The sequence below is a fragment of the Schistocerca piceifrons genome, chromosome 8 (genome assembly GCF_021461385.2).
Source record: "Schistocerca piceifrons isolate TAMUIC-IGC-003096 chromosome 8, iqSchPice1.1, whole genome shotgun sequence".
Lineage (NCBI taxonomy): Eukaryota > Metazoa > Arthropoda > Insecta > Orthoptera > Acrididae > Schistocerca > Schistocerca piceifrons.
Window position 1 is genome coordinate 480,329,947 of NC_060145.1, and position 13,126 is coordinate 480,343,072.

Sequence of the window (13,126 nt, forward strand, 5' to 3'; positions counted from 1 at the left end):
ATTTTCGTTCGCGCCACTCTTGTATTACTTTTTCTAGAACGCAGTTAAATAGCAACGGAGAGAGTCCATCACCTTGCCTCACGCCTGTTTTTATTTCAAAGGATTCTGAAATTTCTCCTCTGAACTTTACTTTTGATTTTGTACCAGTTAGCGTGTCTCTGATAATTGCCGTGGTTTTAGGATCTAGGCCTTGTTCTTTCACAATTTGGAAAAGAGATTCACGATCCACTGAGTCATAAGCCTTTCTAAAATCTACAAAGGTACAAACTAGTTTTTTATTGTAAATTTTTTGATGTCTGAGAATTAGTTTGAGGACTAAAATCTGTTCTGGGCAAGATCTATTTGGCCTGAAACCTGCTTGATATTCGCCAATTTTCCATTCAAGTTGTTGTTGTGCTCGGTTCAGAAGACATTGAGAGAGGATTTTGTATGTGACTGGAAGAAGAGAAATTCCTCTGTAATTATTAACATCAGTTTTGTCTCCCTTCTTATGAAGTGGGTGAATCAAGGCGGTTTTCCATTCATCAGGAATTTTTTCAGTTTGCCAAATGTTTTGCATGATTGAAGTAATTTCTTTAACGGTTTTTGGACCAGCTGCCTTTAAAAGTTCTGCAACAATTCCATCTTCACCAGATGCTTTGTTGTTTTTCAACCTATGAATTTCTTTAATGATTTCCTCTTCATTTGGTGCAAGTGAAACTGGATTGCATTGTTGGGGAATTTTTGGTGGAAATCTTTCTGTGGGCTCGGGGCAATTTAGAAGATTCTTAAAATATTTAGAAAGTTCTTTGCAATTTTCTTGGTTGTTAAGAGCCAACTGTCCATTTTCCTTCTTGAAGCAAAGATTCTGGGGTTGGTACCCCTTTATTTTGGTTTTAAAAGTTTTATAAAAATTTCTGGTATTGTATTTCTGATAATCTTCTTCAATTTCTAAGAGTTGACTATTCTCATACTGTCTTTTTGTTTGTCTAATTAGTTTTGAAGTGTCTTTTCTAGTTGTCAGGAATGTATCATATGTGTCTTCTGTCTTGTTGCTATTCCATGCTTTAAATGTCTCTTGTCTGGCTTTGATTGCATGATCACAGTTTTCATTCCACCAAGCATGTTTCTTGTGTTTTCGTAAAGGAATTTGATCTTGAGCTGTTTTGATAATCTTGTGTTTGAGTTGTTCCCAATTTTGTGCACTTGTTTTGTCAAATTCGTCTGCTAATAATGATGGTTGGATTTTACTGGTGTCAAATTTGGGGATTAATGGTGTCCTTTTGTTGAAATTTTGGGGTTTTAGCTTTAGTTTCACATGGGTTAAGTAATGGTCTGAGTCAATATTGGCGCCTTTACGAACTTGAACATTTAAAATTTCTTTGTGACATGGATACGAGATTGCAATATGGTCAATTTGGAATTCACCTATGTCCTTGTTAGGTGATCGCTATGTCTTTTGTTTTGAAGGTTTTTTCTTAAAATGACTTGACATAATTTTGAGATTGAAATTTCTGCAAAATTCTACCAGCCTCTTTCCATTTTGATTGGTCCATTTATGTGCAGGGAATTCACCGACCGTTTTTCTAAATTTTCTCTCTTTCCCTAACTGTGCATTAAAATCACCCATTAAAATCTTTACATAATTTTGAGGAATTTTGGAGACTGTATTCTCTAACACTTCCCATGACTTATTTACTTTTTCTGGATTTGTTTTATTCTCCTGGTTGATAGGCATGTGTGCGTTAATTAAACAGTACATTTTATTTGCACATTTCATGGAAATTGTCATTAGTCTGTTGTTTACTGGATTTACTTCGATTACGGAGCCAAGAATGTCTTGCGAAATTGCGAATGCAACACCCAGATGCGGAGTGTTTTTAAGAATTCTTTTGTCTGTTTTACTTTTAAACAATCGGTAGTTTCCAAAATCCATGGTATTCTCATCAGGCAACCTTGTTTCTTGCAGGGCTAAAATTTTGATATTTTGTTCTTTTAGTGTGTCTCCTAATTTATAGAGTTTTCCTGGTGTCAAGAGAGAGTTAATATTGATAGTTCCAAAAAATGTTTCGACCTTGGGCATGAGTCAGTCAAAAGACTTCGATTTCCTCTGGTTTGGGATATAGCGTTTCAGCCTAGTCTCCCCAGAATCCGATAGACTAGTTGCGCCACTGATGGCGGAGGATTTGTTACCACCTGGGGTAATTTTGTAATTACTAAAACTTATTATTATTATTATTATTATTATTATTATTATTATTATTATTATTATTTCTTTCCTTTCTCAGACGTTGTGTCTGGTTAAAAATGGAAAGTGACGCGGACCTTCATCAAGCGTGACTTCCTTTTAACTGTACAGTATATGTTACATTGCATTTGGAACTTTCGGGTAGTTGAACACGTATCAGTAATTACAGATTTCTGTTGTTGTATATATACGTTTGGATGTAGCTGTATTGCGTTGATGTACTGGGGGATATTGTGTGGTATGACACCTGTAGTTGATAGTATAATTGGTATAATGTCAACTTTATCCTGATGCCACATGTCCTTGACTTCCTCAGCCAGTTGGATGTATTTTTCAATTTTTTCTCCTGTTTTCTTCTGTATATTTGTTGTATTGGGTATGGATATTTCGATTAGTTGTGTTAATTTCTTCTTCTTATTGGTGAGTATGATGTCAGGTTTGTTATGTGGTGTTGTTTTATCTGTTATTATGGCTCTGTTCCAGTATAATTTGTATTCATCATTCTCCAGTACATTTTGTGGTGCATACGTGTATGTGGGAACATGTTGTTTCATTAGTTTATGTTGTATGGCAAGTTGTTGATGTAATATTTTTGCTACATTTCCATGCTTCTGGTGTATTCTGTATTTGCTAGTATTGTACATCCGCTTGTGATGTGATCTACTGTTTCTATTTGTTGTTTGCAGAGTCTGCATTTATCTGTTGTGGTATTGGGATCTTTAATAATATTCTTGCTGTAATATCTGGTGTTTATTGTTTGATCCTGTATTGCAATCATGAATCCTTCCATCTCACTGTATATATTGCCTTTTCTCATCCATGTGTTGGATGCGTCTTGATCGATGTGTGGCTGTGTTAGATGAATACGGGTGCTTGCCATGTAGTGTTTTCTTTTTCCAATTTACTTTCTTCGTATCTGTTGATGTTATGTGATCTAAAGGGTTGTAGAAATGGTTATGAAATTGCAATGGTGTAGCCAATGTATTTATATGAGTGGTTGCTTTGTGTATTTTGCTAGTTTCTGCTGTTTCTATAAAGAATTTTCTTAAATTGTCTACCTGTCCATAATGTAGGTTTTTTATGTCGATAATTCCCCTTATTATCATTATTATTATTTATCTGGTAATCCACTGAGAACAGTGGGACAGCATCTGGAGAGGAAGTACTTGAAACATTATTATTATTATTATTATTATTATTATTATTGTTATTGTTATTGTTAGCCTACCTATCCCTTAGACAGTGTATTTCATAAAATACCCTGCCCACCTTGCAGAAATGCCAGGTTTTATCAGTTCTACTGTTTATGAAGGTATGTATCTTCACCTTCCCTACATCACTGACTTTGGTTTACTAACCGTAACCTCGCATCTTCTAATAAAGTAGTCTTGTGAATCTCGTCCTGATTGGCATCTTCTCCATTTAGGCACAGATTCGAGAGGAAAACAACAAACTGTGCTACATTGAAGTGAGAGTATGGGAGAAAATCCAGTGCTACGGAATAAAGTTATCAAAATACAGAATGCTACTTGATTTTTATTCATTAACATTTAGTGGTAATCAAGAAATGCACATAAGAGCATGATTATGTTCATTTATTAAATCAAATGCCATGCAAGCTAATTATGTTCAGAGCACCACAACAAGACACACACTAATGATTCACAGTATTACAAGATGTTCAGAACTTCATATGGCTGTTCACCAAGACACTGTTCACCACGACAAATTTTTTTTTTTTGGCAACTCGTTACATTATACCATCCAAAGCTTGTGATGGATATGTTCATACCTGATATAAAACTTCAAGTGAGTTGTTACACACAATTGTTTTCTAAGTCTGTGTTAATTGTGACAAATAATTATCGGCATCATATTCCACTTGACCACCTAAGTGTGTGTTGCCTTGCTTGTGCCCAGTAGAAAATTCGTCATGATTTACAGTAACAGTTTGACCCTCCTTTTCATTGTGGGCTCCTGATTGGTCCATCGTCTTCCACCAATAACGACTAAATTAAAATGTTCTTCTCATTTACGGTTTTACTTTAGGTAATGACTTGGTGAAATTATTATTAACCTTCTGTCAGTGCAACTAATGTTGATGGATGTGGCTGGAGAAGCTTAACAGTGTTCAAATAATAAATGGTAACTAACTACATTGTGCTGCTTCACACCACACTCAGTATGCGATTCCTGGCTGTCTGTACAGTTCTCCAGCCTGATACAGTCACCTCTAGCAGGCTCGTTCCCCCATTTCAAAACCATCTGTTGAACAACTCAGTACATGGTACTCCTCCCTCCCTCCCTCCCCCCCCCCCCCTTGCTGTTGCTGACTATTCTTGTCTATTGATAGCAAGTTGTTGTTCTTGTTGTTGTCTTCAGTCCTGAGACTGGTTTGATGCAGCTCTCCATGCTACTCTATCCTTGCAAGCCGCTTCATCTCCCAGTACCTACTGCAGCCTACATCCTTCTGAATCTGCTTAGTGTATTCATCTCTTGGTTTCCCTCTACGATTTTTACCCTCCATGCTGCATTCCAGTACTAAATTGGTGATCCCTTGATGCCTCAGAACATGTCCTACCAACCGATCCCTTCTTCTAGTCAAGTTGTGCCACAAACTCTTCTTCTCCCCAATTCTATTCAATACCTCCTCATTAGTTATGTGATCTACCCATCTAATCTTCAGCATTCTTCTGTAGCACCACATTTCGAAAGCTTCTATTCTCTTCTTGTCCAAACTATTTATCGTCCATGTTTCACTTCCATACATGGCTACACTCCATACAAATAAATACTTTCAGAAACGACTTCCTGACACTTAAATCTATACTTGATGTTAACAGATTTCTCTTCTTCAGAAATGCTTTCATTGCCATTGCCAGTCTACATTTTATATCCTCTCTACTTCGACCATCATCAGTTATTTTGCTCCCCAAATAGCAAAACTCCTTTACTATTTTAAGTGTCTCATTTCCTAATCTAATTCCATCAGCGTCACCCGACTTAATTCGACTACATTCCATTATCCTCGTTTTGCTTTTGTTGACGTTCGTATTATGTCCTCCTTTCAAGACACTGTCCATTCCATTCAACTGCTCTTCCAAGTCCTTTGCTGTCTCTGACAGAATTACAATGTCATCGGCGAACCTCAAAGTTTTTATTTCTTCTCCATGAATTTTAATACCTACTCCGAATTTTTCTTTTGTTTCCTTTACTGCTTGCTCAATATACAGATTGAACAACATTGGGGAGAGGCTACAACCCTGTCTTACTCCCTTCCCAACCACTGCTTCCCTTTCATGTCCCTCGACTCTTATAACTGCCATCTGGTTTTTGTACAAATTGTAAATAGCCTTTCGCTCCCTGTAATTTACCTCTGCCACCTTCAGAATTTGAAGAGTATTCCAGTCAACATTGTCAAAAGCTTTCTCTAAGTCTACAAATGCTAGAAATGTAGGTTTGCCTTTCCTTAATCTATTTTCTAAGAGAAGTCGTAGGGTCAGTATTGCCTCACGTGTTCTACCATTTCTGTGGAATTCAAACTGATCTTCCCCGAGGTCGGCTTCTACCAGTTTTTCCATTCGTTTGTAAAGAATTTGCATTAGTATTTTGCAGCTGTGACTTATTAAACTGATAGTTCGGTAATTTTCATATCTGTCAACACCTGCTTTCTTTGGGATTGGAATTACTATATTCTTCTTGAAGTCTGAGGGTATTTCGCCTGTCTCATACATTTTGCTCACCAGATGGTATAGTTTTGTCAGGACTGGCTCTCTCAAGGCTGTCAGTAGTTCCAATGGAATGTTGTCTACTCCCGGGGCCTTGTTTCGACTCTGGTCTTTCAGTGCTCTGTCAAACTCTTCACGCAGTATCGTATCTCCCATTTCATCTTCCTCTACATCCTCTTCCATTTCCATAATATTGTCCTCAAGTACATCGCCCTTGTATAGACCCTCTATATACTCCTTCCACCTTTCTGCTTTCCCTTCTTTGCTTACAACTGGGCTACCATCTGAGCTCTTGATATTCATACAAGTGGCTCTCTTTTCGCCAAAGGTCTCTTTAATTTTCCTGTAGGCAGTATCTATCTTACCCCTAGTGAGATAAGCCTCTACATCCTTACATTTGTCCTCTAGCCATCCCTGCTTAGCCATTTTGCACTTCCTGTCGATCTCATTTTCGAGACGTTTGTATTCCTTTTTGCCTGCTTCATTTACTGCATTTTTATATTTTCTCCTTTCATCAGTTAAATTCAATATTTCTTCTGTTACCCAAGGATTTCTACTAGCCCTCGTCTTTTTACCTGCTTGATCCTCTGCTGCCTTCTCTACTTCATCCCTCAGAGCTACTCATTCTTCTTCTACTGTATATCTTTCCCCAAGTCCTGCCAATTGTTCCCTTATGCTCTCCCTGAAACTCTGTACAATCTCTGGTTTAGTCAGTTTATCCAGGTCCCATCTCCTTAAATTTTCATCTTTTTGTAGTTTCTTCAGTTTTAATCTTCAGTTCATAACCAATAGATTGTGGTCAGAGTCCACATCTGCCCCTGGAAATGTCTTACAATTTAAAACCTGGTTCCTAAATCTCTGTCTTACCATTATATAATCTATCTGATACCTTCTAGTATCTCCAGGATTCTTCCATGTATACAACTGATAGCAAGTAGAAGTAAAATAAAAATGTAATTTGGGCAATAAATATGGTAGAAACGCCACAACGTATATGAAAGCACATAAGATGTAGTCATTGGAACTCTTCGTTCATTCCTCAGTGAGGAAAGAGGGCTAGGTTGGTGAATCGTTGTCTTCCCCTGTGGTTCCCTCTCATCCTGAGGTCTAAGTGTCGTGCCCCTACTTCCAGCCTCCCACAGTCTACTCCTCTTTCCTCTCTGAGGAGCAGAAGAAACTAACACTTTTGAGAATGAAGATATGTTTTTTTGTATTACATGTGTGTTTGTCAGCAGTACTTAAAAATTTGCCACCCTATGGTAAGGACTCGAGGCATTTTGTTCCCTTGTAATTTCATAGTTTTGTCATGTGCATTTTTTTTTCCTTAGAATTAATTAATTGTTACCTCAGTAACCAACAGTATTTCTTGTGGTCTACAGACCACCCAATAACTCTGAAATTCTGAATAATTAGTTCTGTTTCTGTGGAACACTGAAATCGTGCAACTACCATGAATGTCACTGGTTGTGAAACTATGAAATGATTGGATGATTTGCTGTATTGTTAATGTAACAGTTTACCTTGGAACATTGATCATGTAAGGGGTTGTCAAATGAAAATGAGACATATGGACAAAAGTAAGTAACCTGTGTATTATTTCAAAAGTAATTGCATAACTGTTGATACATTTATTCCACTGTGAGAGAAACCCATCAATACCTCATGGAAAAGTGATTGTAACCACCTGTGGTTGTCCGAAGCAAACAGACAACCACAAATATCCTTTAATGTATTTTGTCCATAATGGACGCAGTTGAAATCCATGACCGTTCCTTTACAGTCTGTAGAGTAATAACTACTATCAGTTACGATAATTATTCTACACCTTACAACTGTGCTTTTTAAAGGCTCACATGGGTGGAGATCAGGACTATATAGAGAATGTGTAAGTGCTTCCCAGCAAAACGTCTCCAGTGTACTCAAAACAACCTTGGCAACATGTGGGCAGGCCTAGTATACTCCAGAAGTTGTGCTGCAGAGCCTTTAAACATCCTCCACACAGTTCGAATCTCTCCCCATGTGATATCCATATAGACGCTGGTGGTCAACAATTTTCTCCGGATGAGGAGATGCACAGGTATAATTGTGGTTCCATAGGAAATTGAAAATATTTTTCCATGAAGGTATTGACTGTTTAGTCTCACAGTGGTGTAAATGTGTTAACAGTTATGGTGATTACTTTTGAAATGATAAATAATTTACTTACTTTTTTCAATTTCTCATTTTCATTTGACAGCCTTTTGTATATGAAGAAAGGAAGCACACATGATGTAGTAGTTTATCAATTTGGGTAAGTATTGTAAAAACCATAAACAGTCTTTATTTGGAGACAACTGTGCTATTTATTTCATAAAAAATTACTTGTTAAATTAAAAGAGGAATTTCTGGTAATTGAAACATTGTAAATCCTGCACTTTGCTGTATAGTATTTATGTAAGAGGTGCAGTAAATTTCTAAGCCTATTTAAGTTACATAAAAAGACATTCTTGACATGTTCAAATTATGGATGTAGTGGGAAGATTGATTAACAATTGTGTTCGAAAAAAGATATTATCTGTTATATCATGATTTGAAGACCGTAGTAACAGATGTCACATCCTTTTCATGCTGATTTTTTTATTAGAAAAACTGGTAGATGTTTCATAGACAGACAGTGACTTTACCGTGTCAGTAACTTGCTGCCATGATATTTTGGAGGAGTGCCATTTTACTGTCCTTGAATCAATACAGAAGGTGACTATTGATTAATGATGTACAGATGATGCAAAACAGATTTAATGGTTATCTTTTTATTATTATTTATCTGTCCTTACATATATGCAACTGGTTATTAATGATTTCTTCTAAATATTAATATTTCCACATGCTGCTGTATCCACAAGCTTGTACGCAATGGCCTCTTATAGTTTCCATTCATTAAATTACTGCTAATTGCAGATGACTAGGCAAATACATCACATCTGCTTGAATAACAATAATGGAAATTCCTGGATGGGGAAACACGTAAAATAAAGGAAAGGCAACCACTTGGCTCTAGCAGATCGATGCATGGAGCACAAAAGCACATAACAGAAAACAGCACTTACATTGGCATTTGAACATCAGTTCTGTTTCTAGCAAAAGTACGCACTTTCATACAAATAACCACACACATCCAAAACCGTGCTCCTGTGGCCATCAAAATACGAATTATCGATGCTCTATCATTGAAAGGATTTGCCTGAGTGGGTGGAGGTGCGGATGGGGTAGGGAAGGCCACAAAGAGAGGATACCGGTAATGAGGGAGGTCTTTGCACAGATGACTGCATGGCTGCACAAGATAAATTGAGTACAGAGGTTACAGCGAGAAGAGGTGTGGGAAGATGGAGAGGGGGAAACTGAGAAGGGAGAAAGGCAGGAGGTAATAAAGGAAGAGAAATGTGCATACAAACGGTGTGTGTGTGTGTGTGAGAGAGAGAGAGAGAGAGAGAGAGAGAGAGAGAGAGAGAGAGAGAGAGAATGCCACTCTGGTAGTGGGGGGGGGGGGGGGGGGGGGATGGAGTAGGAGGAGTGTGGACAGAAGAGAGAAGGGAAAAATCACTTGAGACATTGAGAACAGCTTAGTTGGGGCTTAGGTCAGAGGGATCTTCACCTTTTTCTTTATCCTCCCCCTCCCCCGAAATCACCTAAGTTCCCCACCCCCTCCACATCAGTAACCCCCCTCAGTCCCCTGTCCCCCTCTTCATGTTCTTGCCTCTTTGTGTGCTGTGTCCTCTGTGTTCATTTCATCTTGATGTGTGGCCACACAGTCATCTGCTCAAAGAACTGCCTCTTTCCTGCTACCCCTTCTTGTGTCCTCTCCTACCCCCTCTTCACTCCTATCGGCTCAGGAAACTGCTTTCAGTAACAGAGTATCAATAATTAGTCTTATTGTGGCCATGAGAGAATGTTTGGCTGCCTGTGTGCCTGGGTGGTTGTGTGTTAATGTTTGTACTTTTTCTAGACAAATAGCAATTGCTCAAAAGCTAGTTCAAATGGTTCAAATGGCTCTGAGCACTATGGGACTTAACATCTATGGTCATCAGTCCCCTAGAACTTAGAACTACTTAAACCTAACTAACCTAAGGACATCACACAACACCCAGTCATCACGACAAAAGCTAATGTGAATGCCGTTTCCTGTTAGGTGTTTCTGTGCTCCATGCATCGATCCGCTATAGGTGAGTGATTGCCTTTCCTGTATTTTACGCATTGCTTCATTCATGATTTTTGGTTATTATTATTATTATCATCATCATCATCATTGTCTGTGGCCAACATAGTTTAGTAGCATTTACCCGTTGCTAATAACTTTCTTTATTTCATTATTACTGATTTGGTTTGTAACCATGTAAAAGGTAGAAAGTAAAGAGATATTAAGATTCCTTTGCCTGTTCCAGAGCAAATCCGCTAGGGATGAAGGGTCATATTGCTAAGAGATATGGGGATTTGATCCATGACATATGGAGTGGAACTGCAAAAACGATAGCACCTCTGAAGCTCAGGGTTTGTTGATAATTCTGAGTACATCATATTTGAGGATTATTACAAAAGATTTTTTAAGCAGAGATACCTTATTTGGAATTTTGTCGGTTTGCAGTGGACAATAGGAAAGTATGCACCACGTTTCAATGGTTTTCAGCAGCATGATTCACAAGAGCTGTTGGCCTTTCTTCTCGATGGGTTACATGAAGATCTTAATAGGGTGCATGATAGACCTTATGTAGAGCTCAAAGACAGTGATGGAAGACCTGATGTCATAGTGGCACAAGAGGTATAGTAGCAAACTGCATTACTGTTAACTTCATCTGCACTGATACATAACAATTAAATATTAATTATTGTTTAAGGCCTGGGAAAATCATATTCTTCGGAACAAGTCGATTATAGTGGACCTGTTTCATGGCCAACTCAAGTCTAAAGTGACGTGTAAAGTGTGTGGCCATGAGAGTGTGAGGTTTGATCCATTTAACTACCTCTCATTACCACTGCCTATGGAGAGCTACATCCATGTGCAGGTTATTGGTGAGTATGGCTTTACCCTTGTACATATTATTTCCTAATTCTTATCCATTAATGTTGTCTGGTGCTTTCATCCACAGACATAAGACAGCATCATATTTCTTTTGTTGATTGTCAAGTTTTTGCTATACTGAGGCCATTAGCAAATGGTTCTTCAGTATAACCACAATTAGTAAATGTGTCATAACATGTGTCGGTGGAAATATTACATGTAAACTTGAACCAACATGTAAGTACTCAACAACAGTGCCGCATCATAAGTCAAAAATATACAGAGTAAAGAATAATTCAGAGAACGTAATAGCTAAAAATAAAGTTATACTTCAAAAAGAAGTTGCAAAAAAATATTAAAAGAATAGCTAGGCCCTATTACCTTACCTAGGTGTAGTGTGACTAAACTGCATGCGTCTTTAAAACACACTAAAGAAGGCATCAGTTTCCAAAATGACAACATCCTAAAGAAGTTGATTCTTCAGAATTTAAATAAATGTGAACCTTTCACTAAGTCAGCCTTATGTAAGATAAAATGTGGAGCATGCCCTAAATAATATAAATGGGCATGCTGAGAAGTACTGCCTCTGTATTTTCGATGTAAAAACTCTTAAAAGCCTTTTAAGTAAAATGAAAGTTGCTAACATTCTACTGTTTTATACTCCATGCCTACATATTTATTTCTCAGCATAGTCATCCTAGTGACAAACACATTTCTCCTGGTGAAAGACCAGTTCGTTGATACCTTACACTTGCCAGCACTCCCAATTTAGACAGGAAACTCCAGATTTTCCACATTTTTCTCCCATCTTTGGTTATTCCATTATTTCTCCTGATCTTTAGCTAATTATGTTCAGACTCAAGTCATTTGTTAAGAAAATCCGCCTCTCTTTTTCTTTGCCTATGGTCAGAAATCCTTCACTCATTAGTCAATTTTAGTAAACATATCTATTTAAGTTTATAGAAATCAGGATGTCATGCCCGTCCTGTATGTTGATTGTTATTTTTCAACAGTGTAGGAAAAGACAGATTGCTACTTATTATAAAGAAGACATATTCAGTTGCAGTCAGGCACAATTAAGACACTTAACATAAAGCTTTCAGCCACAGCCTTCATCAGTGAAAGAGAACCACACACCATTCACACACACAAGCAATCACCCTGGCCCAAGATGCTGGAGTTGGCAGTCGTGTGCATGAGGGGTGTTTGCTTATGTGTATGAGTGGTGTCTGTTTCCCCTTTGTGGATGAAGGCTGTGGCTGAAAGTTTTCCGTAAATGTCTTTTAATTGTGCCTCTCTGCAACTTAACACTCTTTCTTTATGATAAGTAACAGTGCCTTTCCTACATTGTTGACATTCCTGCTTGCATTTCCATTTTTCCTCATTACTGCACATTTTGTAGATTGTATACTCATATTCCTCAATGCTGTCCTGTTTGGACTTGTTTATATGTGGTGAAATCTCTTAAGGCAGTCGTATGATTTTACTTAAATGCAAAAAAATAAATATATAAAAAGATAAATGAATCCCAACCTAGTACCAATTACCTGGGTTGTGCTACAGCTAAGGGGTATAACAATAATGGAAATGCCTGGATGGAAAAATGTGTGAAATGATACCTAAAGCAATCATATGCATGACTCACAGAAACAAATAATAGAAAACACAAATTTAAAAACTTGAAAATAACAATATTTAAAATTATGGTCAAAGTATTATAAGTGATATAAGTGGCATTATAACTGCCTTTTATTGTGGGTTTCTGTGCACCATGCACTGCTCTGCTATAGTTAAGTGGTTGCTTTTCTCTTATTTTACAAATCAGTTTGGTGGGTGGCGTACTTCTAGTGTGCTCATTTGCATTTTTGTAGCCATTATATGGCTCTGTGATCTCATAGAGAGATCACTTGCCTTGAGACTATACTGAAAAGAAGCTGAATACCTCTTGATTTTTAGAACTGAATCTCCCAATTTTTTTAAGTTGGTAGATATGATATCGTCACTCGAGAATGCTGATGGAGCCACAACCTCATCTCCACTTGCACTGCATCATCACTATCAAAGTGAAGTTCTTGAAAGTATTCTTTAAGTTAAAGTTCTTGAAAGTATTCTTTAAGTTATGGAAACAGACGAAAATTG

General features: G+C 37.5%; 1 protein-coding gene across 1 annotated transcript in view; it reads left to right on the forward strand.

Annotated features, from left to right (window-relative positions):
- LOC124712473 (ubiquitin carboxyl-terminal hydrolase 32) overlaps positions 1-13,126 on the forward strand; it is a 233,462-nt gene that overhangs the window by 117,413 nt on the left and 102,923 nt on the right. Inside the window, exons 15-17 of the mRNA XM_047242768.1 lie at positions 10,374-10,479; positions 10,574-10,747; positions 10,824-10,998. Of these exons, the coding sequence (XP_047098724.1) occupies positions 10,374-10,479; positions 10,574-10,747; positions 10,824-10,998 (455 nt within the window). The remainder of the gene's footprint in view (positions 1-10,373; positions 10,480-10,573; positions 10,748-10,823; positions 10,999-13,126) is intronic.